Source organism: Urocitellus parryii, chromosome 3 (assembly GCF_045843805.1).
Source record: "Urocitellus parryii isolate mUroPar1 chromosome 3, mUroPar1.hap1, whole genome shotgun sequence".
In the NCBI taxonomy this organism is placed as follows: Eukaryota; Metazoa; Chordata; class Mammalia; order Rodentia; family Sciuridae; genus Urocitellus; species Urocitellus parryii.
Genome location: NC_135533.1, coordinates 115,153,189 through 115,178,737, shown reverse-complemented (window position 1 = coordinate 115,178,737; position 25,549 = coordinate 115,153,189). Strand labels below are relative to the sequence as shown.

General features: G+C 58.6%; 1 protein-coding gene across 3 annotated transcripts in view; it reads left to right on the top strand.

Moving 5' to 3' along the window:
- Kiaa1671 (KIAA1671 ortholog) overlaps positions 1 to 25,549 on the top strand; it is a 139,683-nt gene that overhangs the window by 18,735 nt on the left and 95,399 nt on the right. For 2 of the 3 annotated variants that reach the window (XR_003302567.2, XM_077796032.1), the window contains exons 2-3: positions 21,282 to 22,829; positions 24,636 to 24,723. Coding sequence is in view for 2 of the 3 variants with exons in the window: in XM_077796032.1 (XP_077652158.1) it covers positions 21,334 to 22,829; positions 24,636 to 24,723 (1,584 nt within the window). In the remaining variant the exon portion in view is untranslated. Of the gene's footprint in view, positions 1 to 13,836; positions 14,132 to 21,281; positions 22,830 to 24,635; positions 24,724 to 25,549 lie in introns of those variants that run through there. The other variant, XM_026408544.2, reaches the window with a different exon arrangement.

Sequence of the window (25,549 nt, the reverse complement as noted above, 5' to 3'; positions counted from 1 at the left end):
GCCTGTCATCCCAGCAGCTTGGGAGGCTGAAGCAGGAGGATGGCAAGTTCAAAGCCAGCCTCAGCAAAAGCAAGATGCTGAGCAACTCAGTGAGGCCCTGTCTCTAAATAAAACACAAAATAAGGCTGGGGATGGGGCTCAGTGGTCGAGGGCCCCTGAGTACCAAAAAAAAAAAATTATATATATATATATATATATATATATAATGTTCCAGATGGACACAATACCTTTATTTTGTTGATTTTTTGTGAGGACAGAGCCCAGGGCCTCCCACACGCTAGGCCAGCCTCCACCACTGAGCCCCGGGGCAGCCCCAGCAGGCCTTTGAAGCAGGTCCACCAGATGGACTCCAGCTGCGGGTGTGCCCAGCCCCCCCCCCCCAGCAGAAATGCTTCCTCCTCGGGTCAGAAGGCCAGGGTGTCCGCAGGGCCACACTGTCCCCAAGGCTGGAGAGGAGCATCCTTCCTTTCTTCCAGTTTCCCGTGGCTTCTGGCAGGGCCTGGAGTTTCTTGGTGTGTAGCTGTCTGTCTCTCTGTCTGTCTGCTCCTTCTCTAGTCATTGGATGAAGGTGCGCCGGAGGCCAGGATGTCCTCATTCAGGTCCAGTGATCCCACCTGCAGTGAGCCTGTTTCCAATTCCGGGGGACAGCAATCGGACCCACGAGCCGCAGGACAAGCCATAAGAGCCAGGTGGAAAGGGGGTGCGGGGTGCAGCGCGTCCTCCAGAGAGGGGAGCGGCAGGGCCTGGAGCATGCGCAGAGGGGCCTGGGGGGGCCGAGGCGGCTGTCCTGGGGCCTGGGCTGAGGAGCCGTGGCCAAGGGTTGGGCTTCAGCAGGGTGTGTGCTGCCTGGATTCTCTTTTGGAGAGAGGTCATTCTGACTGGGTGGGGCATGGTGGTGACTGTTGGAGATCTCACTTTCAGGGCCCAAGCTCAAGTACATCCCTCCAGGATTTGGACCCTCCAACCCCTTCCAGAAGGCAGGGCAGTACTGTTGTCCCTGGAGGAAAGAAGGCCCAGAGAGGGTAAGCAGTTTTCCCAGGATCACACAGCCAGGTAGAAGGGGACTCCAGGCTGCGGCCTGTTCCTTCTGTGGTGTGAATGTTCAAGGCACCCGGAGGTGAAGGTCCACCCTCACCGACAGCTGGGAGTCTGGAAGTGCTTCAGGACAGAGCATGGGTTCTACACCCATGATTTGCCCTGCTAAAAGAAGGTTTAGAAGTGCGGCAAGGGGGGCGTCCCAGCCACTAGCACCTATGAGCTGCGGTGTCCCCCGTTCAGAACGAGCTGCCAAGGAGGAAAAGCAGGCGCAGAGCTCTGACCACTGACCTGCCCAGCCCTGAGCATTTTAGAGGTCTTGGATAAAATCATGGTCCCGGGCGTTGCCAGAGATGTTGGCAGGATGATGGGGTGGGGACCGTCCAGAGCCTGGGGCTGCTGTCCCGCTCCAGTCTTGAAAGTGTACTTGGCACGAAGGCTCTTCACTGTGAACTGTTGTCCCCAACCCGTGATTAAAATGTCACTGAGGTCCCTGTCAGGCAGGGGTGCAGTGGCCGCCCCCAGGGAGCCGCGCCTGGGCCTGTCTGCGGGTCTGCAGGTCCCAGTGGAGCGGGAGGCCCCACTTCCTGCAGTCCCTTAGGTGGCTCCTTTGTCCTGGTGCCTTGTGAGCACCTTTTGAGCACCGGTTGCTCCTTAACAGCAGAAGCCCCCCTCCCTTGGGGACTCCTCTCCAGCTGTGTTTGGAGAGGCCGGGTGCTCCCTGGGGGTGCTGTGGCCCTGCCCGCTGTGGCCCTGCTCGGGGCGGGAGGGGCCCGGAGGCAGCTGCGGTCCGGCTCGGGCTCTGGCTTCCTTCCGCGGCGGGATGAATCACGTCCTCCCTTTGTGAGCCCACAGGACGTCAGGGCCGGCGGCTGCTGGACGGGTGTCCGCCCGGGGATGTCAGGCCGGGGTCTGAGCCGCCGGAGGGACTCGGCCTCGGGAGGGATGACGTCGGTGGCTCCCACTGGCGCGTCTTCGGTGGCGCGCGGCTTCCTCGCACCGGGAACCCACGTGCGCCTGGCCAGCCGGACGCGCTGCCCGGGGGCGTGGCCTCGCGGCGGGGGCGGGGCCTTGTGGTCACCCTCCCCCCACTTGTTATTTGAGCACCTGCCGCTGGCCAGGCATGGAGGACAAGCCCCCCCCACCCCCCCACCCCGCCCTGGGAGCTCCAGCCAGAGCAGGCGTTGGCTCAGTCCTCGTGTAAGAACCAGATAGTGATCCTGGCGCACATCGGGGATCCCCGAGCCTTCTGCAGAGACCCGCCTGCAGGGCTGCCCCGCTCCCACATTCATTCCATCCCCCCCACCTGCCCCGGCCCCCTTGGCCCTGCCTCCTGGACCCTCTTTCTGGAATTCCCTTTCCCTGGCAGTTGGCACCTTCACAGACTCCATTGTGACCTCCACCGAGAGCCTCCCCACCCTGCTCTGACCCAGAGTCCACTCTGGAACGGTTTCACTCTCACATCGGCGGTGGCTCTGCTGCCCAGATCTGACCCTCCTTAGGCAGTCCAGTGGGCACTGTGGCGACGTCCTGTGCCCTATAAGTGCCGGGCATACAGAAGGTGCTTAATTAATCCGTAGTTTGGGAGTGACCCGTCCGGCTGAGGATGACCAGGTTCCGTGTGGACCTTGCTCCGCCCCCTGCTCTGGGAGCTCAGGCTGTTGTAACCCGGGAGCTGGGCTGCGAGGTCTTCTGGGTGGAAGATTCTGGACTTCAGTGCTGGCCAAGACTGGGGTGGGGGTGGGGAGCCTTAGCCCAAGGCAGCAGTGTGGGAGGAGGGTGACCCCAGCCACAGGAAAGGGAGGGTCCCTGGGTGGGGAAGAAACTATTTGGGCGAGTTCCGAGGCTTAGCCGGAGCTCCAGGGCCCCCTCCCGCCGCTCCCGGAGGACACGCCTATTGTCATGGCTGCAGGGTTGGTGCTGGGGGCGGGCCCTCTGCCAAAGGGGCTTGTGTTTATTTGAGATGTGAACAGAAAAAGGCTGTCCTCTCAAAACCCCGCTGCACAGACCTCACTGGTGTTTTGGGGTCAGGGCAGAAGATGGCAGGGGGTTTCTGGCTCTCTCTGAAACATTTTTTTCCCGATGGAACATTATGTTCACCAAACAGCAAGAAGAACAAGGGCCTCCCCGGAGCCCACCACCCCGGGAAGGAGGAACACTGTGAAGGTCGGCAGGGAGCTTGGTGTCTTGGGGAAGCCCTTGCATTTCCTGAAGGTGAATGGTGCCAGTTCTTGTTGTTTTGCTTTTGCAAAACCCAGGCGAAAGCAGCTTCTTTGCACTTAGCACCCAGCCGTCAGCTGGGTAAACTTGAGTTCATTAGGGTGTGGAAACAGTTGCAGAAAATGGCCCAAGAGCAGATCATTATAGTCTGTTTAAGAGATCCCTACTCTTTGGACATTTAGATTATTTCACATCTTGGTCCATGTCTCCAGCCCTGTGTACCTGGGGTCCCCAGCTTACTGCCTTCAGATTACTCACTCCTTTCTGTTCCTCCCAAAGCCCAGGGCCTCAGGACCTTTGCATACACTGTTCCTTATCTGTTCCACCATTGACTCTTCTTAACATGATCCTTTTACCCTTATCACAGTTTATTTTCAAAACCTGTCTTGGGTTGCTTTTTGAGGTCTGCCTATCTCCCCAACCCAAGACTGTGAGCTACATGGGGACAGGGGTTTTAGCTACCTGCCTACCCTCTCTATTCATTGTCAAACCTCCGTGTACAGCTCAGGGCCTCTGGAGGGGACAATGAGTGTTAGTTTCATGCCTCGTGAAGTTCATTCTTGGATTATAAAAACCAGGCTCAGCTTCCTCTGCCTTGTCACTGGTTGACTGGAGTCTGGAGAAGGTTTATGATTCCATGCGGAATAAGATTTTAGCGCCCCCCCCCCCAAATAGGAGGCAAAGATGAAAATGACCCCGCGGGACACCAGACACCCCCTCCAGTTCCTCCGTGTACATTCCACATACACGTGGATCTGCACAATGCCAGTTGTTGCCATGGAGACCTGCCCATACTGTTGCCACCATGGTAACAGGGAGATGCTCTTTACTGAGCGTGTACTATGTGCCGGGTTCTGGGCAAGCACTGCTGAGCAGAACCTCTAAAGTGCTGTTACCCTGCAGGTTCCAGGTGAGGAACTGGCCCAGAGAGACAGCACTCCTGGGGGCCGAGGCAGGATAGAAACCCAGGCTGGCTGGTCTTGTCTGAGCCTTTAACCCCGGCCTCTCCCCACCCAGCCATAGGGCAGGCCTCTCTGCACACAGACAACCTCTCATGCTCCCTGTGACCAGGGCACACAATCCGGCCAACCCCCATGCCACGCCCAGCTTGGCACGCCCTGCTGTCCAGGGAGTGTCCATGCTGTCACCCTCTACTGTCCCTAGGCATGTCCTGTACACAGCTCGGCACCCAGACACAACACAGTCCCCACCCACATCGACACCTGGAAACACATTCGTGGTGCCCACTCACCCCCAGCAACCCTTGCACACACATGTGCCCAGGGTGAGCAGGCCACCTGGAGTGTCTAGCAGGAGCAGCAGGCGCAGACCACCTGGCCTTGCTCTTCCCTGATGAGTGCCCGCCCCGGGGACCCGCCTGCAGGTGGCAGCTTCCATAAGCTGACCCTGGACTCCCGCTGCAGGCTGGTGCCCACCTCCCCTCCTCGTCTGTGGGAAGGGCCGGGGCGCCCCGTAGCCAGGGGATGGGGTCCCTGGGCCAAGGTCACAGTCAGACCAGAGGCTCCCCTGGAGCCCAGTGCACCGGATGCCCTCAGGCCTCTGTGGAGGACCCGCCCGCCTCCTGGGGGTCACTGGCTTCTTTCCTGCTTGTCCTGCCAAGAGCTCAAGCCCCTTGGGGCTCTGGAATGTGACAGGATGTGTGACCACAGACAGGCCCCAGCTGTCTGTGGTCACACATCCTGTCTGGAGCACCGGTGTCTGGAGCACCGGTGACAGTGAGGAAGGTAGGGGACGAGCTGCAGGCAGAGTCCACTCTACACCTGGTCGTGGTGGAGGGAGGTTTCCCAGGCTCCCCTGGTCCTCATGTCCTTCTGTCCCCTCCTGGTCAGGGTCGGCCTGGTGGCCCCTCCCTCTCAGAGCTGCAGGACATGATTCCTGCCTGTCCCACCCGGGGCAGAGCTGGCCTGTCCCAGGGAAGCGTTGGGGATACTGTCTGGGGTGTGGGGGAGGGGGGCCGGGGCACCCACCCTGTTGGTGTCCGGTGGCCCCTCGAGAGCTGGCTTCTTTTGCCTGGTGTCCCCAGGAGACCCTAACCCTAAGGAGCCTTAGCTTGGCGGGGTGTGTAGGCACTGGGCTTTTCCTGGGGAAGGGGGTCAGTCTTGGATGGAGGGAACACACCTACCGTGTGCTTTTAAAGGTCTGTCACCGCTGACGTCTGTAAGCTTTGGACATCTTCCCCTACTGGGCCTGGCTCCGTCACAGCTGTGTCCCTGGTTCCTAGTACAGGACCTGGCACATAGTAGGACATCAAGAAAAATTGGATCTGTCTATAAACAATGCCAAGCTCTTTCCATGAGCATTCTCAGCACCTGTCTCGGCTCCTTTGCAAAACAGTGGGATTCTAACCCACTGGACAGGGGAGGGGAGCGAGGCTGAGACAGTCAGGAAACCTGCCCCAGCTCAAGAGCAGGATTTGGATTTGTGGGCGCCGGTGGACCCCTAGCTGAGCCCCGACACCACGCCCACTTGCCAGGTGCTGCCCTGTCTGCCCCTCCCTCCACCTGCCCACGCCTGCCCCGACCAGCAGTTCTCACCTGGTGCGGGGCCAGGCCACAGCAGGTCCACAGGGGACATGCCCGCCCTGGAGGAGGGCGGCTGCGGGAGGCCCCTGGCAGGTGGACAGCAGCTCCACCCGCTCCTGCTCAGGAAAGCAGACCCCTGCCACGGGGAGGGGGAAGCGCTCCATGCACCCCCTGAGCTGCCCACTCCCCAGTCGCAGCCCTGCCACTTTCCACTCCAGGGACATACAGATATTTCTACTCCCTGCATGTTCACGCTCTTTTCTGCCTCTTTTTTTTTGGGGGGGGAATATTGGGGATTGAACTCAGGGGCCCTCACCACTGAGCCACACCCCAGCCCTGTTCTGTGTTTTATTTAGAGACAGGGTCTCACTGAGCTGCTCAGGGCCTCGCTGTGGCTGAGGCTGGCTTTGAACTCGTGATCCTCCTGCCTCAGCCTCCCGAGCCCCTGGGGTGACAGGCGTGGGCCACTGCACCTGGCAACCTTTTCTGCCTGACCTCATGATTTTCTCTTGGCCAGCTCCCTCCGGTCTTCTAGGTCATGTGGCTGAAAGGTCCCCTCCCCCAGGAAGCCTTCCAGGGTCACCTAAAGTGAAGGGCCCCAGCTTGACTCATCACAGACTTGGTCCCCTTGCCTCCCTGGTCACCTAAGGCCACTTTTATCTTGGTGCCTTGGCATATCCTTTGCCTGAGTTCCCCCTATTCCATAAATGCCACCTAAATAGGGACCTTCATCACCAAAGATGGGGTCAAGCACACAGTAGGTCCATCAGCCTTTTGGGTAAACTGGTGGAAGAGCTGCTTTGTAAGCTGCAGAGGTGGAGACCGCTCGGTGTCCTTTTGGTGTGTGGCCTGAGACCCTGCTTGGGGGGGGTGCCTGGGGAGACCCGCGTTGGGAGCCCTCCGTCCCTGTGAGTCAGAGCTTCCAGAAAAGAGGGGTGTCACAGGCGGGCTCCCCCAAAGCTCAGCCGAGTCAGGGCGCCAGGGAGGGTGGCTTATGGGTGTGGATGCACCACCAGTGTGCGCTGAGGATCAGGTCACCTCTGGGAGCCCCTGGGGCTGGCCGCCGCGGGGAACCTCCGGGGGGACTGTGGGACGTGCCTGTGAACGCCCCATGGGTGCTGGGAGCTGGGTCTTTATCACCAGCAGCAGAGACAGTCACCCTCGGGCACAGAGGTCGTGGCCAGGGCCAGGGGCCTTTGCCAGGACAAGGGCGAGCTCTTCCCAGGGTGACTGACCCACGGCTCGGCTGCCACACCCTGGCGAGGGCCTGGCAGGCTGCAGCAGGCAGAGGGCAGCCGTGGCTCCGGGAGCCAGAGCCCAGAGGCCGTGACGGGGAGGTGGCCTCTTGCAAGAAAGTGTCTCTAAGGACAGAAGAAGATCCAGGGTCCAGAGAGGGTGTTTCCTTGGGGTCTCCTTCTGAGGAAGTCAATCTACTGAGTGTCTGCTGTATACACTCCAGGCCTCCTTACTCCATTTGGGGCTGGGTAGGGGGAGGAGGACGAACCTCCCCCAGCCCCACCGGATTTCCTGTCCCTTTTCCTGCTCCTGGGCTGAAGCTGGAGGACCTAACTGCAGGCTCCTGGCTCCTCAGTCTCTGAATTATTAACTATAAAACTGCTGGTGAGATTGCTAATGGACGCCCCCGGTGAACATCAGCATCATGCTGCGAACTTTGAATTGGTGAGCTCACTTAACTGCAACTGAAGCATGCTAAGCATGGTTTCGTTTTACAGACGAGGAAGGCAGGGCTCAGAGAAGTCCAGTGAGTTGCCTAAGGTCACACAGCAGTGGGGGGGGAATGGCTGACTCTGAAAGTCTGAGCTCTGAATAGTCATACAGAGGGACACAGATAGGAGGAGACCAGGGGCTCCTGGCCACCAGCCCTGTGTGTCATCCCCCCAACCCTGGCATCCGCTGAGCTCTTAAGAACTGGCAATTATGCTGGGCAAAATGAGGCTCTGGGAGGACGTAGAGCAGGTGGTGTTCATCCGAGGTCAGGCGTCTAACTGAATTTAGGAGGGGGACAGTGTTTTCGGTAGCGGGCCAGATAGACGCTCAGGGACGAGCCTGCGTGGGCTCATCAGGGACCTAGCCTGTCTGTGGCCACTGGGAGCTGCCCGTGAGGCAGGCCGTATCCCCAGAGGCTCTCTCTGCACTTTGGGATACTCCAGGGCTTTGCGGTTGTTTCCTCTTTGTCTGATCGACTTCTGTTCTTCCCTCCCCCCTTGTTGTGAATTAGCATCCACATATCAGCGAGAACGTTCAACCTTTGGTTCTTTGGGATTGGCTTATTTCACTTAGCATGATAGTCTCCAGCTCCAGCCATTTACCTGCAAAACCCACAGTCATTCTTTTAATGGCTGAGTAATATTCCATTGTGTACATGTACCACATTTTCTTTATCCATTCCTCTGCTGAAGGGCATCTAGGTTGGTTCCACCGTTTGCTATTGTGAATTGTGCTGCTATAAACATTGATGTGGCTGTGTCCCTGTAGTGTGCTGGTTTTAAGTCCTCTCAGTACAAACTGAGGAATGGGATAGCTGGGTCAAATGGTGGTTCCATTCCAACTTGAAACCACATTTGAATCCCGTCTGAGGCCTGTTTTTCACCTGACGTCTTCTAATGAACAGAAGTTTACTTAGGATCTAGTTGTCCATGTTTTCTTCTGGACACTGGCTCCTTTGCCCTCACGGGGGCAGTTCACTCTTGATCCATAGTGGACACAGCCAGGGAGAGGCAGCTGGGTCCTGCAGGCGGGAGAGGGTGGTGGTCTGCCCTGGGGTCTGCAAAGTGTGTCACATGGAAACTGCAGAATCAGAAACTGCTCTTTTTCGCTGCATGAAATTCAGACGTTATAACTAAGCAAAATGATCTTAAAATGCCTTCCGCCACTCGGAGGTAACTTTTGCCAGCATTTTCCTATGCGGGGTCTTCTGGCACCTTCTCTGGGCACCGGGTGCCCTCCTCTCTGCAGCTCATCCACAGGCCTCTCTGTAGGACAGGAAGCGGGCCTCTGTGCGCACTGGACCTGAACGTTTGCCCGCTGAACTGTTACTTGTTTATCTGGCTGATAGCACACTTGCAAACTCCAATGTGGGTCATTCCCAGAGCGGGGACAGTGAGACGGCGTCCCCTGTCCTTCTGACCTCCCCATCCCTGAGCAGACCAACCTGGAACTTGTCTTTTAATTGAATTTGAATCTTTTCCCCGAAAACCTTTGCACGGCCTTGACCTCCGAGTCTGGAAGGTCCTCTCTTGTCGTCACGGCAGCCCTCTGTCCCTCAGAGAGCCCCGCCGGCCTCCTCGGGGGTGGAGAGGCAGCCTCAGCCAGGACAGTGACCGGTGGCCCTAGCCGGGCCCTGGGGATAGCGCCATTTCTAGTGCCCCGCAGGCCAGTGATTAAAGATGACATTGGGGCGGGCAGGGTTGGTGCTGGGCAGCTCCCCGTCCCTCAGTCTGGACCACAGATGGCCTGCGCCTGTCCCTGAGGCATTGTCCCTGGGGGCCGTCATTAAGCAGGACCTTCTTTAAGCCCAGGGCTTCTGCTTTACTCCCGTCACGGTGTCCCCTGCATTTAAGGCAGAGGGACAAGAGGTCAAAATGAACCATCCCCGATGCCCCGAGAGGTCACGCCCAGCTGCTGGCCGAGGGGTAATTGCCGCGTCCGGCTAACGGAAACCGAGTCCGGCGAGAGACGTCGAGGTTAAAAAATAAAAAAAAAAAATCACAGGACACCAAGGTTCTTCATCCAGGAGGAGGCATGTGTGCCGTTTATTATCCAAGTTTGTTCCCTTATATACTTTCTATAACTGCAGTGGAAATTTAGCCAAAACAGAGGAGGAATAACACCTGCTACTCTTGGGTTACCGTGACCGTCCCTTATCAGAAAGCTCCGAGAAGGCCAAGATGTTCCCAAAAAGGCATATATGTCTGAGGCAGATAAACATGAAACCGCAAGCCTGCTTCACGACCCAGTGAGCTGGCCACTTTTACATGCAGAACAAGAAACTCGGGGCTGAGCCCCAGGGGCCAGGGAAGGCCTGCCACCAGCAGGTAATTAGTGGTCAAGTGAAATGCGCCTGGCGGGCGGGACAGCCCAGCCACGTCTGCCCTGTCGGGAGGCCCATGTGGGATGGGAGGTCAGACCCCTTCCTGCCCGTGCCACTCGCCGTCCTGCGCCTGCGGGGTGTGGGGGGCCGTTCCCTGGGCGGCCTCCTGCTCCGGGGCTGCACCTGCCTGTCCTACCCGCAGAGCGACACCCTCCCTAGAGGTCAGCTCCACTGCCCCGCAGGTGCTCTGTGTTTTGGTCCCAGCTGGGTCACATGGCCACTGCTAACCGCAAAGGTGGCGGAGGAAGACAGCGTCTGGCTTAGGAAGGGACGTCCCTGAGCCCCTCTGTCTGCACGGTGGCTCCAGATCCACATTCTTCCCTCTTCCCCCGAGGGCTTCCTTGTTCAAATTAAATGAAAAAAAGAAAGAATTAGAAAAAAAAAAAACAGACTTTTACCATGGAGACATGACCCCTGGGTATGACCTTGCTTTTCAACTTTTCACTTTTTGTTTTTCCTTTTTTTGGTCCTGGGGTCTGAACCCAGGGGCCCTCGACCACTGAGCCCCATCCCCAGCCCTATTCTGTGTTTTATTTAGAGACAGGGTCTCCCTGAGCTGCTTAGGGCCTCGATGTGGCTGAGGCTGGCTTTGAACCTAGGTCCTCCTGCCTCAGCCTCCTAAGCTGCTGGGATGACAGGTGTGGGCAGCGTTTTGCTTTTTCAGTAGTTAAATAGACGTATTTCAAAAACAACCTTCCCAAACAATCTCCATTATAAACAGAAAACCAATGTCACTTGCCTTAAATAGAAAATAACAGTAAAAATTAAACACAAAGAAAAGAAAATGACAGTTTCCATCCGCCGCTGCAGCAGCCGTGGCCTGAGTGGGGGCTCGCTCTGTGCTTCGCTGGAGATGAGCAGATAATGGAGATGTGCATCAAACCCCAGCGGCACCAAGCAGAGCTGTCTGGGGGACTTCCCAGGGAACAGGGAGAATCAGAAAGGAAGCAGCTTCCTTTGAATGGTGTCATTTAAGACTCTTGCACTGTCATCTGAGACCATGTAGTGCCCCAAGTGGTCCCCTCCAGCTTCTGCAGAACCCGTGCTGCCTGCCCCCCCTTTCCCCACCCAGCAGTGGCCCTCCAGTGTGTCCTAGGTTCTGGGAAGCCGTCTGTGCCCAGGGGGGGCTTCAGTGGGCGAGTCAGTCTTGCAGAGGTGCGGCCCGGGCTCAGCACGGACACGAGGCTCTCTGATCAGGTCAACTGAGAGCTGGAAGTCACTTTGGTTTGGGAAATCTGCACAGGCTTCTGGGAAGAGGTGTCATTTGATTAATCTCTCTCGAATGTCCTTTTGTCCTTCTTCATGGACCCATTTGAGAATCTGGGGTGAGACCTGGCCTGCGGTATAGACCAGGTTAGTTTGCTGGGGGGAACTTGCCCAAGGAATGGACAGTGGGAGCCACTGATGGTTTCAGAGCTGGGGAATGCCCTGCTCAACCCTGCTAGGACCAGGGCTTTGTGCACAGGCAGCTCTTGGGCCAGCATCCGCTAATTCCTTCAGAAATGTTCTTGGACTTGGAAGAAATTGTTACTTTTTGTGAAAGGCAACATGGACTTCTCAGGCTCCCTAAAGACAGTGCATCTCGCTCATGTTTCTCTCTGGGTCTGGCGTTGGGCTGTGCCTTGTCCACTGGTGCTCAGGGGCTGTTTCCTCTGCTCTGAGCCCCGATTCTAGGGCTGGGCCCCATCTTCCAAAGCCAGGCCAGCCGCCGCCGCTGGGCAGCTGTTGGAACTGTCCTTGGAAACCTCGTCAGGTGTGTGGTGGCCTGGCCATCAAGCAGAGCCAGAAGACTCCCCGTGAGGGGCAAGGCCACCAGGAACTCTGGTTTGTTGCTTTCTGGACATTTTACCGGGCCTGCCCCAGGGCAGAAGTGAAGAACCCTGACCGCACACTTGGCTTGAGTCAGCAGGGGAAGGTTCCCTCGGATGGGATTCTGCATGTCCCTGGAGCTCTGGAAAAGGCGTGCACCCTGTGGCCAGCCAGCCTGCGGCTAGGCAGGATGTATCTTGGGAAAATCATTGCATGAGGCTTTGTTTGCAGTGTTGGTTTCAATGGTCAGTGATTGGAGGGTGGGCCATTAGTTGACATCCAGGGGTGAGGGATGAGTGACCTGAGGATGAGGCGCTTTAATAGAGGAATACCATAAAAGTGCTGGGATCCGCAGTAGAGGGTGCATAGCTCTCCAGGTGAGAGACCCCATGAAATTAAGCCACAATTAAAAAAAATTTCTAGCCAGGTGCAGTGGCCCCTGCCTGTCATCCCAGTGGCTCAGGAGGCTGAGACAGGAGGATCACGAGTTCAAAGCCAGCCTCAGCCACAGCGAGGCCCTGAGAAACTCAGTGAGACTCTGTCTCTAAACACAAAATAGGGCTGGGGCTGGGGCTCAGTGGCCAAGGGCCCCTGAGTTCAATCCCTGGTACCCCCCCCCAAAAAAAAAATCTAAATAGTGTTCAAGATTTGATTCCATTCCAGTTTTAAGTGAAATTCTCCATGTAAGGAATGAAAGCCCCATGATGACTCCGGCTGCTTGTCACAGAGCTGACCGTGGCTGCTGGCACTGACAGCAGGGTTTGGGACAATTAGAAACACTTGCTCTTCTGTGGTTTGAATTTTTCTGCAGTTCTCATGTGGAGCACCGAGGGGGCAGGGCGCTACCAGAGGACGAACTGAAGACCAGGGGCTGGGAGGGGTGGCTGGAAGAGGCCCGGGAGGATGGCATCCCTCCAGGTCTGGGGTGCAGGCCTGCCTCATCAAGGAGCTGGGTGGGGAGCGTGCTCGGCAACACAGCACCTGTCAGGGAAGCCCCTTATTTCTGTTTTGCATATGAGGACCCCCTAGTCTGCTGAGATTCTCTACTGTAATGAAATCTTGGAGACTTGTGGGGACTCTTCCTAAGTGTCATTAGGTTTTTTGGTACCAGGGGTTGAACTCAGGGGCTCTCAACCACATCCCCAGCCTGATTTTGTATTTTATTTACAGACAGGGTCTCCCTGAGTTGTTTAGGGCCTCGATAAATTGCTGAGGCTGGCCTTGAACTCTCCATCCTCCCACCTCAGCCTCCCAAGCACGGGATGACAGGCATGGGCCAACCACACCCAGCTCAATAGAGTTTTTTCAGCTCACTTTGGTGACATTTCCGGTTTCTTAAAACGTTTGCTTAACTTTTCCACCTTCTGCAAGTCCCAATTCCTGTGGCTTCTTTAGTGTTGAGCTGATGTGCTCTCAGCTCTCCACTTTTTTGTGTGCAGACATTCTTTTCAGATGTATTAAGCAAACAAAAACAATTCAGAAAAGAAGTGAAGAAGAAGAACAAGGAGGCCCCCAGGTCCTTGGAGAGCCAGGCTTTCAGGGTCTCCATTTTCCACAGTCTAGAGCAGGGCCACAGACTTTGTCTAGTAAATAGCACAAACCATCGGGCCCTGTGGACTCTGTGACAGCAACTTAACCCTGTCACTCACACAGATCCCCGTACTGGATGGCCCTTGAAAGGGGTCACAGCCATAGTAACCAATGGGTGTGGCTGTTGCCAATAAAACTTTATTGACCCAGCAGCCCCGTGGGTTGGGTTCTGCCTGGGGCTTCCCGCGGATCTAGAGGAAAAACGGGAAAGAAGCAGCTTGATTAATGGCTGGGGCCAGTGGTCCCCCTGTCCCAAAATAGCACAAATTGTAGGAAGGAACAGGCCGGAGAATTGAAAAGGCGGATGTTAGGCGGAGGGGAAGAGCTGTCCTGACCTTGGCCTGCAGGTCAGCGGTGGCCCCTGGCCGCGGGGTCTGCGCGGCAGCTGGGATCCCGCTTTGAGGCTCCCAAAGGCAGATGGGCCCCTTGGAGGCTCCGAGAAGTTTCTGGAAGAGCTGGCTTGCCATCCAGGACCCAAACCCTGTCCCTCCCGCCTCGCAGAAGTGTCCAGGGGCCTGGGAGGGGCCCTGCAGTGGGTGCCAGGTGGACTGGGCTGCGGCGCCCGGAGGCCCGGCCGTGCCCAGGCGGCTGTCACAGGACAGGGACGCGCCCTGGGAGGGCTCACTGCGCCTGTCCGGCAGCGCGAGCGACGGTCCTCTGCAGCCCCCCAGCCCTGCGCGGAGCAGCGACGGCTTTTCAGGAGTCTCGGGCTAGGAATCCAGGAAGGCGTGGTGCCCGGGGAGGGGCCCGCCGCCGGAGAACCCAAGGCCAGGAGCCTCGGTGGCGCCAGCTCCCAGTGCACGCTCCTCTCCGCGACAGGCAGGTCAGTGTCCCCTCTGGCCCGCGCAGCCTCTCATATCTGAGGCCCGGAGGGAGGCAGGGCGGGCTTTGCTGGTGCAGGGAAGTGCCCGGCGGCCCCAGCGCTGGGTCTGCAGGTCTGGCCTCGGAAGAGGGAGGCGCTGGGACCTCAGGAGCGGATCCCTCCGCAGCGACAGAAGCCGGATCAGTGGCTGCCAGGGCTGGTGGGGGCGAGGGCTCGGCCTCCCAGTGACGTGGGAGATGCTGTCCTTTGGGAAGGCGTTTGGAAGCTGGAGGGCGGTGGTCGTTGCGCAGCTCAGAGGGGCAGTGCTCAGGGCTCCCCGACTTACGATGTCTCCGCTTTACGATGACGTGGGAGCTGCGCCGGGGCCTCCGCGTTTGGAATTCTGAGTGTTTGCTCCTCACCTGGGCCTCAGGTGCTGTGTGATATTCCCTCCCAGTGCGATGCGGCTCCTGGGCCAAGGCATCACAAGGGGGAACAGCATGTGCACTCCCGAGTGCTCAGTGTATTCAGCCGGGAACGGTGGCACACGCCTCTCCCCCCAGCGGCTTGAGAGGCTGAGGCAGGAGGATTGCCCATTGAAGGCCAGCCTCAGCGATTTAGCAAGCCTCTGTCTCCGAATTTAAAAAAAAAAAAAAGACTGGGGATGAAGCTCAGTGATACAGCACCCCTGGGGTCAATTCCCACTACAATCAATCAATCAAAATCCAAATAAAAAGAGATCTTTGTGCTAAATGGCTTTGCCTAACTGTGTGCTCTCCTAAGTGCGTTTAAGGTGGGCCAGCCTAGGTTGTCCAGGTTAGTGGTATTAAGAGCATTTTGGACAGCAGTATTTTCAACTTAAGGATGGATTCATTGGGACATGTCACCATAAGCCCAGGAATATCCATACTGTGAGTTTAGTAACCACCGCGGCATTGTGAAACCTGGAGGTTCTTGAGAATGAAGGGGTATGACCCAGATGAACAGGGGTGTGTGGGCACCCTGGCCAATGCCACCCTGTGCAGACTCTCCTCCTCCTTCAGCCTCCTGAGTCGCTGGAATGACAGGCATGCACCACTGCGCCCGGCTAGTATTTGTTCTTTTGTGATCCATGTGTCTCACATGATGTCCTTGTGGTTTGTCCATGTTGGAGCAGCTGTCAGAATTTCTTTCCTTTTTAGAGCTGTATAATATTCCTCTGTGTGAGTATTCCCCATTTGACTCATTTGTCTGTTTGAGGTGGACAGTTGGGTTGTGTCCACCGGCAGGCTGTTGTGATGATGCTTGAACATCGGTTTACAAACACCTGTTCAAATACCTGTGTCCACTTCTTTGGGATATGTGCCTAGGGGTGGCATTTCTAGATCCTTTGAGTGGTTTGGGGGATTCCCATACTGTTTCCACGGCGACTCTGCCATTTTACATCCCCACAGCAATATCTAGGGTCCCAGTTTCTCCACATCCCGGTCTGCATTTCTTCTCCTTTCTCTTTTCACAATAGCCACCCCATGGGTGTGGCATGCCCTTTACCTGTGAATGTCATAAAAAGCAGTGATTCTAGTGACGTTCAAGTGGACTTTGGAAACCTAACCGGGAGGGAGGGTGGGGACCAGAGTGCCAGCTGCCTGCAAGCCAGGCGCACCCTCCTCCGTCTCCTCTCCTCACCTGTGAAACAGGGGTCACAGCAGGACCGGCCACCGGGGCTGTTGAAGGGCCAGAGTGGAGTAATTCCTGGGAGACACCCAGCAGAGTGCCTGGCACTGTCTGGGCCCTGAGATCATGGCTGTTTTTAACTGTAAGCACGTTGTTTTCATTCTGGTTTCATGTGTTTTGTGTGCGGGTTTTGAGATGGCGTCCCACTGTGCTACCCGGGCTGGCCTCTATCCTCTGGCCCTCCTTTGATCCTCCTGCCTCAGCCTCCTGAGTGGCTGGAACCACAGGTGTGGGCCACGGCACCTCGGCATTTTGAATGGATGGAAGAACACAGCTCAGGGACACAAGCCCCCCCCCCGATGACTGTGACATTTGCCTCTCCTGGAGAATGGGCGCTGTTCCCGTGGTTCTCCTGTGACGGCCGCGGCTCACCCATCTTTGCTGACCCCAAACCAAGGACTTGCAGGGTGAGGGCTTCGCGGGGCCCTGGTGGTGCCCAGGCTGGCTGGGGCTGGGGTGGTCTGCCTGTGGGTCGTGAGTCGGAATTACTTCCAGCAGGCGTCCCCAGGGGGACGGGGACCACAGTGCCCTGCAGATAAGGCGGTTTTCCTTTCTGGTGACTTCCTAGGGTGACTTTCTGGCGATGGGGTCACTGAGTTGAAAGTAGACAGGGTTTGGGGGGACGAGGTGCATGGGGAGCCTCCCCACTCCTGTGATGGGGGGCTGGTGGTCTTTCCGGGCCAAAGCCCATGTGGGGACAGCACCCCAGTGTTGACAGGATTTTTTTTTGGTACCAGGGATTGAACCCAGGGGCCCTCACCACTGAGCCCCACCCCATTCCTGTTCTGTGTTTTATTTAGAGACAGGGTCTCACTGAGCTGCTTAGGGCCTCGCCATGGCTGAGGCTGGCTTTGAACTCACAATCCTCCTGCCTCAGCCTCCCGAGCCACTGGGAAGACAGGTCAGGAGAGGCTTCCTGGAGGCGGTTGGAGGAGGAGGGGATCATGGGTGCACAGAGATGAGGAGGCAGCTAGAGGAAAAGGGTGCTTCCTGCCTCCTGCCTGGGAGTCACTTCAGAAGTAGGAGAGTGTGTGTAAGAGACAGAGGGAGCAGCCTCCATTGTAGACCAGGCTGGTGGGAGAGAGAGGGTCAGATCCGGGGCCTTGGGGAGGAGTCAGGTCTCCACCCAGGGGCAGTGGGAGACCGGAGGGATTTGAGCTGGGGGTGACGTCCCGACCCTTGGGTGTTAGGGAGGCCCAGCCAAGGGAACCAAGGGCCATGCTGAGGCTGACTCCAGAAGTTCCTTCTCCGTGACGCCCTCCCCGGCCACCGAGGAGTCCCCTTCTGCATAGTCACCAACATTCTTCACACTGGGATCAAGTGTTTTGTTCACTGCTCTCTCTGTGTTCAGGGCTTTCTGCTGCATCCCCAGCACCTGGCACATAGTAGGTGCTCATTAATAGGGCATTGGAATGGATGAATGAATGGTTGGATGGATGGATGGAGAGATGAGCTAGGGCTGCAGCCATGGGGACAGGGACAGGGGACGCGCGCGCTCCAGTGACATCTGACATTTCGGCTGGGCCCTGTGCATCTGGGGCCCGTGGGTGGCCAGATCTTGTGTGTTCCGCGCCCAGCTCCTCCTGGAGGATGCCAGCGTGCGCTCTGCCAATCTGCTCCTGGCCTGTTGCACGGTGCGCGTCACGGGACGGGTCTGCAGATTCAGGGGCCAAGGTCATGTTCTGGGAGACGCTGAAAGGTGTCAGGACCGGCCCACGCCCTGCACCAGATGGTGGCCTTCCCGGGAAGCAGCCGCAGCCAGAGAGCTGGTGAGCTCCCAGAGCGGCTGGCGGGTGTGACTGCGGAGAAGCGTCCACAGCCGCGGGAATGAGTCAGGGCCTCCGAATCCGGGGTAAGAGCTGTTTGATTCTGAATGGGAGCGTCCCTCTCGCCCGTCCCCAGGGGACTGAGCCCTGTGGCTGCTCCTGGCACTGGGGCATAGAGCCCGGCGCCTCGGGAGGCCGCCTGTGCCCGGAGCGTCAGGATGAGGGTTTGGGATGGTCCCTGTGGTTCCTGCACCTGTTGCTCAGTGAGTCCCTCCGCAGACAGCTTGTCACGGGAAGTGGGGGGGTCTCAAGCTTTGCAGATGAATCCAGGGACATCAAACCTGAGGATTCTTCAGGTGGAGCCTGAGAAGTGCCCGCTGCTGCGGTCACAGCGGGGGTCAGGCTGAGGTCCTCTCTGTCTTGGTCGCCCACAGCCTGCTGACCCCCAGGTGGATGCCTGGCTGTCTGTCTGCCCCAGCTGACCTCTGTGACAGTGAGTGTGCATGACCAGTGTGTAATGTGTGCACACCACACACACACAACCAGGTCTGGCTCAGGCGGGTTCCTCCTGGGAGCTCTTGGTCCCCTGACTTTGTCTGTGGCTTCACTAAGGCATTTGGAAGGAGCCGGCGAGGCCACCCAGGAATAAATAGCAGCCGGCTTGGGTGCGAGTGGGCTTCCAGAGCATCTTGGAAGAGAGGAGCATCTTTTAAATCAGGCTAACATATGCGATGCATTTAAAGTAAGGTCTGAAGGCACAGCCTTAATCAAGCGCCTCGTTTTATGACAGGTTGAGGGAAAACCTGAGCTCTCTGGGTCTTGGGGGTCGCCAGGACTTGGGACTGCTATTCCGTGGTCTGCGGTGGTTTAGGGTCCTGCTCTCCTTGGATTGATTCATTGGTTCCTCGATTCGTGTAGCCTCCTTTGCAGACCAGGGCGTCCCCCAGGGCTGAGCTGGAGCGCGGGTCCTGCCCTTGGAAGTGTGCCTGCCTCACTGAGAGGAGTCCCGCCCAACATCTGAAGGTCTGTGGTGACCTTGAACCTGTACCACAGGCTGGCTCCAGGTTGGAGGTAGACAGAGAAGTCTGAGCTGTGGCCAGAGCCTATATCCATGTGTGGGGAAGAAGGGTCCCCAGGTAACAGGCACAGCGTGTGCAAAGGCCCTAAGAGCATGTGAGGACCTCTGAAGGGTGCATCATGCAAATGCAGAACAGAAGGAAGAGCTCCCAAATGACATTGAGGGCATTGTCTGGGACCACCATTCCAGATCTAGGCAGCTCATTCTCTTCCTCCTTTGTTTCCTCATGAACTATTGTAAAGGAAGACATTATGACCTAGTGTTGCAATTGCTGTGTGTGTGTGTGTGTGTGTGTTACATAAGACTGTGAGCTCCATGGTTGCAGGGTAGTTCTTCTTACACATAGTAGGTGCTCAGTAAACACGGGGGATTCTTATCGTCTCCTGCGCACACATGGATATATAAGGCTAACAAACTGGATAACGGGAAGGAGTGTGTTTTAGTCGCTGGAGGAGATGCCAGCGGATGCAGTTGGAACCCAAAAGCTTTTGCGCCGTCTGTGCACATATTGCCAGAGCTCCAGAACCCAGGCTGTCCCTGTGCCTCAGACCTGCTGAAACTCAGCTGCAGGGACCAGCCTCCGTCCCCCTCGGGCTCCTGCCATGGGCGCGCACGGCTGGCCCCATTCCCCCTGAGCAGGGACTCTGGGGCTTCCCCGGACTCACGCGTCCCCAGCCAGGGCCACCAGCTCGGGTAAGTGGGTGCAGGTACCACCCGCACGTGGGGCTGTGGTCCCGGAGGTGCAGACTCCGGTGCTGGGAGACTTTCTCCCTGGAATCCTGTCGCTGTCCTGTGTCTCCTGCCTGGGCTGCGTGTGTCCCACACAGGGCTCCAGCGGCCCGAGGCCGGCTGCTGGGGCAGGGGCAGGGCCGGTTCTCAGATCCTGCGGGTCTGTCCCTCTGTTCTGCCTGTGACCGCGAAGGGGTGATGTTCTGGGTGGGAGATGGGCTCTGCTGGCCCCTGAGGGTGTAAGGAGGAGAGAACCCCAAACCCGGCTGCGTCCCTCCGTGTCCCTCCCGAGGCTGTGAGTGAGTCAGCCGGAGCTGAGCAGCCAGGAGGGAAGGAGGGAGGCCGGAGGCTGCAGAGGAACCAAAATACCTCGGAGGTTTTGCGCATCTAGCTGGGGGCGGGCGGGCAGTTTTTAAGGGAAAGACAACACGGGCCTGGAGCCCGTGGGGATTGCGAACAGTGAGGGCGCCCACTTTTTAAGATCAGAAAGGAATCAGAAAAATATTGTTTTAAAGGCAGGGCTGGATGTGACCCGTTCAGCCGCAGGTCAAGCCACAGCTGTGTGATAATAAACAAGCTGGGTAACCTCTCTGGGCCCTTTCCTTTCATCTGCAGAAGAAAGAAGATGACAATTCTTGCCTTTCTGAGTTGTTTGAAGCTTAAGGCAGGGGGAGGCGTGGTCTCCTATCTGGGTGAACCAGGGCCTTGCCCCCTGCAGCCTCGGCAGGTGAATCTGATCTGTGGACCCACTTTACAGGGTTGTGGGGGTGAGAGTTATAGACCGCATGGAGCTCTCGTTTCCAAGGTGGGCTGTCATGGTCAGTTTTACTCTTACTAAGAATAGGAAGGGGGCTGGGGTCGTGGCTCAGCAGGAGAGCACTCTTCCTGCGCATGTGAAGCCCTGGGTTCAATCCTCAGCACCACATAGAAATAAATAAATAAAACAAAGGTATTTTGTCCAACTGCAACCAAAAAATAAATATTAAAAAAAAAGAATATGAAGGGGATTGGGGTGGGGCGCGTGGCACACACCTGTCATCCCAGTGGCTTGGGAGGCTGAGGCAGGAGGATCCCAAGTTCAAGGCCAGCCTCAGCAACTTAGCAAGACCCTGTCTCTACATAAAAAAATTAAGAAGGCTGGGATTTTTCAGTGGGTAAGCACCCTGGTTAAAAGAAAGGGAAAAAAGAGGAAGGGACATAAAATAGGTGTTCAACAGAAAGAGCCCCACAGCAGATGAGTGAAAGCAGGCTGAGTGGGAACAGCGGCTTTGATTTTTAGTGCCCATGGGAAGGCAAGAGGCTCCCGCGGCCAGGTTGGGGTGGTGACTATGGCATGGGTTCCAGGCCACTCCCCAGCTTTGTGATTCTGGGAACCCCTGGTTCACGTAGCTGTGTGAGCTGGGGCCGGTCACTTACCCTCTCTGTGCTTGGTGCTCAGCACAGGGCTGTGATGCAGATCCTCCAGGGTGCCTGACAGACCCTGGGATGGGAAACAGCCAGCGCCACAGGAGCAGGGGGGGAGGGGACCACACGCCCATGGGGCCTCGGGCTGGACCGTGTGCCTGGGTTCAGATCCCGACTTGACCTCTGGCTTCCTGAGCGCCCTCTGGCCTGTTTCTGGGCCTCTCTGGGCTGGCTTCCTTATCTGTCGGGCAGAGGTCCTGGCCTCTAAGACCTGGCTGGAGACCTGGTGAGTCAGGAAAGACCCACAGGATGCTGGCCCTGGTCCAGCCCGTGAGGGGCTGTGCAGGCCACACCCTTCCCAGAGCTCAGAGGTAGGGTCCCCAGGCTGCCTGGGGAGGTCGGGGTCCGGGGCTCAGGTCTGGGGTCCCCCTGCTGGGACCCAGACACTGTTTGCTAAATTGACTTTTTTTTTTTTAAGCAGTCGCTTCTCCGTTCCCGATGCTCTTGATCCTCCTGGAGCCTCAGCCGTAACCATGGTGACGCGGGTCGAGGTGGGCTCCATACCGTCCTTGACGGCAGTGCCGGGCCTCGGGGACATGGGCAAGGAGGAGGCCCTGAAGAGGACTTACTTCTGCCCCGCGGGGGACGCCCCTGGGCCGCCCTCGGCCCGGATCTTGGACGGCAAGAGCCCCCTGCGGAGCCCGGGCGGCCTCTTCCCCGCGCCCAGGCTCGCCCCGCGGCCCTTCTCCAAGGACCAGGCCCCCGACGGGAAGGCCCCCAGCTCAGCCCTGTGGCCTGGGCCCGCCCGGCCGGGTCCCGCGGGGCCTTGTGACCTGGACAGGAGGATGCCCAGCCTGGGGGGGCAGGGGGTGGGCGGTGGAGTGGCCTCGGGGACAGGCCCGTCCCCGCTCAGCAAGGCTGCCTGCCCACGGCCCGGCCCTGGCACCGCACTTCTCTTTGAAGCCACCAGAACTGGTCCCACCCTGGGGAAGGGGCTCAGCAAGGACACGGTGGCCGTGACCCCCGAGTCTCCTCCCAGCTCCCGGCCTGAGGTGGCCGCCAAGCCTGCCCGGAAGCCCCCAGGGGCCCTTCCCCGGCCGGCGTCACTGCCACAGGACACGCGACCAGCCGTCCCCCAAGAGGAGGCCACCCATGACCAGTCGGTCCCAGAGGGCGGCGAGGAGGACCCCACAGGTCCCCCAGCAGAATCCAGGCCTCGCCCCAAGAGAAGGCCCGTCTCGGCCATGTTCCTGGAGCCCGCTCAGCCCCCGAAGCCGGGCCCAGGCGCAGGGGCCACGTCGGGGAAGGTGGCCCCGGCCCCGCCCGAGAAGACCTGGGTGAGGAAGCCGCGGCCCATGTCCGTGGACCTCACGGCCCCGTTCCAGAACAAGGAAGCCCTGCCGAGGAAGGGGACCCGTGAGGGGCCGCAGGGGACAGACAGGGCCAACCCGGAGCCTCGGTTGGACAGGGGGTGGCCTGCCAGAGCCGAGGGTCCCCCTGGGGACCCAGACGCAGACTTCCTGGAGGTGGCCAAGAAGATCCGTGAACGGAAGAAGAGGCTTCTCAGGCAGGAAGAGACGGGCAGCCCCAGGAGCCCAGGGGACCCGGCCAGGGCGGGCCCTGGACATGACCCACGTCCCCAGCAGGAGAAAGCCAGCCTGGGCCAGGAGCCAGAGAAGAAGCCCCCGTCCCCGCTGCCCAGGTCAGCGAGGGGCCCGGAGCTCGTGGAGGCCCACAGCAGAGGGGGCGACAGGGAGGCCGCAGCGGGGACAGCGGGGCCCTCCAGGGGCTGCGTCAAGAAGCGCCTGAGCCTGTTTGGGGAAGAGAGCCCCCCGGGCCCCGCAGCAGCACGCGAGTCCCCACCGGCCACCCCTCAGTCCCCACCCACAGTGCCACCGCCCCAGAAGGGGGGCGTGAGTGTCCAGGAGCGGATCAAAGGCTGGACCGCGGAGGGCTCCAGAGGGAGGCCCGAGCTCAGGAGGAGGACGCTCCCGTCGTCGCGGCCGCTGTCGGCAGATCTGACCAGACTGTGAGTGGCCACCTCCCCCCCCACCGCCTCCTCCACGCCCCGGGGGACGGGGTTCAAGGGCCTGGGCTCCTCCTGGCCAGCTTATCTTCGGCCCTGAGAGCAGGTGGGAGTCGCTGCCCTCCTCGGACCCTCCGCCTCCCCCACAGTGGGACAGATTGTTCCCCGCTGCCCAATTTGGCATTGCCCAGTGTTGTCACCGCCAGGCCTTCCTCCCCAAGGTCAACGACAGTTGAGATTAGGCCCAAGCCTCCGTGAGCGGGCCCCCAGATCAAACCAGAGGAGCCAGGGAGACTGGTGAGCCTCATTGTCCTTCCCTGACACTCGCTGCAGGGAGAGCCCCTGTCCCCCACCCCCACCCCTACCCTGAGCAGCCCAGAGCGGGGCCTCCTGCCACCGGGTGTCCTGGCTCAGTTGCTGGCTAGGCCCCTGGTCAGTGAGGGCTCTGAGCCCTGCCCACTGCCCAGGCACCCTGCTTCACCAGAGAGTGGCCACAGCAGGGAGCTGCCACCCTGCTCGCCAGTGTCACCCATGCTACTGACACGCTTAGTCCAGGGAGGAGCCTCAGAGCTGGCCTCCAGGTGGACTGCCCTCTCACCTGGGAACCAAGCCGCCAGCCAGGCCCCGCACACACTAGAATCACCCCGGAAATGTGACCCCTGCTTGGGCTGCACCCCCAGCACTTCTAGTCACTGGGCCTGGGGGGGGGTGCTCATGTTTGGGTCTTTTCTCTTTTTTTTGGTACCAGGATTGAACCCAGGGCCCTCACCCCTGAGCCCCACCCCAGCCCTATTCTGTGTTTTATTTAGGGACAGGGTCTCCCTGAGCTGCTCAGGGCCTCACTGTAGCTGAGGCTGGCCTTGAACTCACAGCCTCCTGAGCTGCTGGGAGGACAGGCGTGACCGCGCCCAGCTGGGTCATTTTTAGAAGCTTCCCAGGGTTCTCAGGCTCAGGCAGGCCTCAGGGCCCTGAGTTACGAGGACAGAGAAGAGGGCACCTGTGCCAGGGCCTCCCCAGCTTCCGCTCACTGGGCCCGGGACTGCCCCAGGTGGCCGGTGGTCATCTGACCGAAGGGGACATTGAGGCAGGGAGTTTAGACAGGACCCATCCCAGCCCCACCTCCCCGGAAGCAGACCCCTCCCCTGCTGAGTTGGGGTCAAGTTCCAAGTGGCTGGTCTCCCCCGCCCTCTTCCACACAGCACCCCTACCCCGCCCTGAACTGAGCAAGTGCCACATCTGCAGGTGGCGTCCACCGAGGAGACCTCAGAGAGGGAAGGACCCGCCCTCCTCCCTCTCTCCCTTCATAAGTGGGGACACTGAGGCACACAGGGACCTCGGTTAGACTCTGGCCACCCAGAGAGGCCTCACGCGCGGCTGTGACGGCCACTGCCTGAGGCTCGTGGCAGGGTTAAGGTGGGGACTGGGGCTGGGGCTGCCACCCCTCCCTGGCGTCCCCTCTCCCCAGACGCCTCCGTGTAGCTATTAGGGCCGTGGGTGGCCTCTTATCTGCCCTATAAAAGAAGGTGCTCATTATCCCCACTTTATAGACAGGAAACAGGCTCAGGTGAGGTCCCAGGCCTGAGCTGGGACAGCACTGGGTGTCCGCACCTGCCTGGGCGCCTTCCACCCCACCTCTGCCTGCGTAGGCCCTGCCCCGCCCCCTCCTTTGGCGACCCTCAGGAGGTGTCCTGCGGCTTGGCCTGGGAGGCCTGTGATCTCACCAGCCCCTGAGCTGGAAGCAGAGTGGGCTGCGGGGGGCCCGGGGGCCGGCTGCTGGCTCCACGCGAGTGACTCGGGTCTCTGTACCAGGTTTTCAAGTTCAGCCTCCAGTAGCGACATCAGGTGTGAGAAGACTGCTGTGCCCAGCCCCAAGCGTCCTGAGGAGCCCACGGCCGAGGTGAGTGGTGGCTGGGCTTTGGGCAGGACGCTGGTGGGTCTCCATCCCCAGGTGTCAGGCGGGACTCTGAGAGTGACCGGCAGGTGGTGGTTATTTTTCTTCCTCTGTGCTAGGAGGAAGAGGGCCTGCGTTTCCTGCATGAATCCTGCCTTAGTGAAACCCCAAACTTGGGTTTAAATGACATTAAAAGTCCCTGAAGCTGGGCGTGTAGCACGCACCTGTCATCCCAGCGGCTAGGGAGGCTGAGGCAGGAGGATCGCGAGTTCAAAGCCAGCCTCTGCCATAAGGACCTCAGACCCTGTCTCTAAATAAAACAGGAGAAGGGCCGGGGTGGGGCTCAGCGGTCAAGTGCCCTGGGTTCAGTCCCTGGTACCAAGAAAAAAAAAGTCCTTCAGGTTACCCTGTCATGACTCTCCCTCCTTCGTCACCTTGACTTGTCACCCAGCAGAAGAAAGAAGGAAGCTGGCAGCAATTTCACTGCCTACAAGTGTTTCTGTGTCATCGTTCAGTAAGAACAGGCTCCTGGGTCAGCCCTTGGCATGACTGCGTGCGCCCGGTGCTCTGTGAGCTCCTGATGCTGAAAGCTGCTCTGTTGAGGGACACGTGACCGACACGGAGAGCGCGTGGCGAAAGCTCACAGGGGAGTCCACAGCTCTGCACACTGGGACAAATGCCATGATTTTATTCTCTTTTATTGCTGAGTAATATTCCATTGTGTATAGATGCCACATTTTTTTTCTCCATTCATCCACTGAAGGGCATCTAGGTTGGTTCCAGAGTTTAGCTATTGTGAATTGTGCTGCTATAAACATTGATGTGGCTGTGT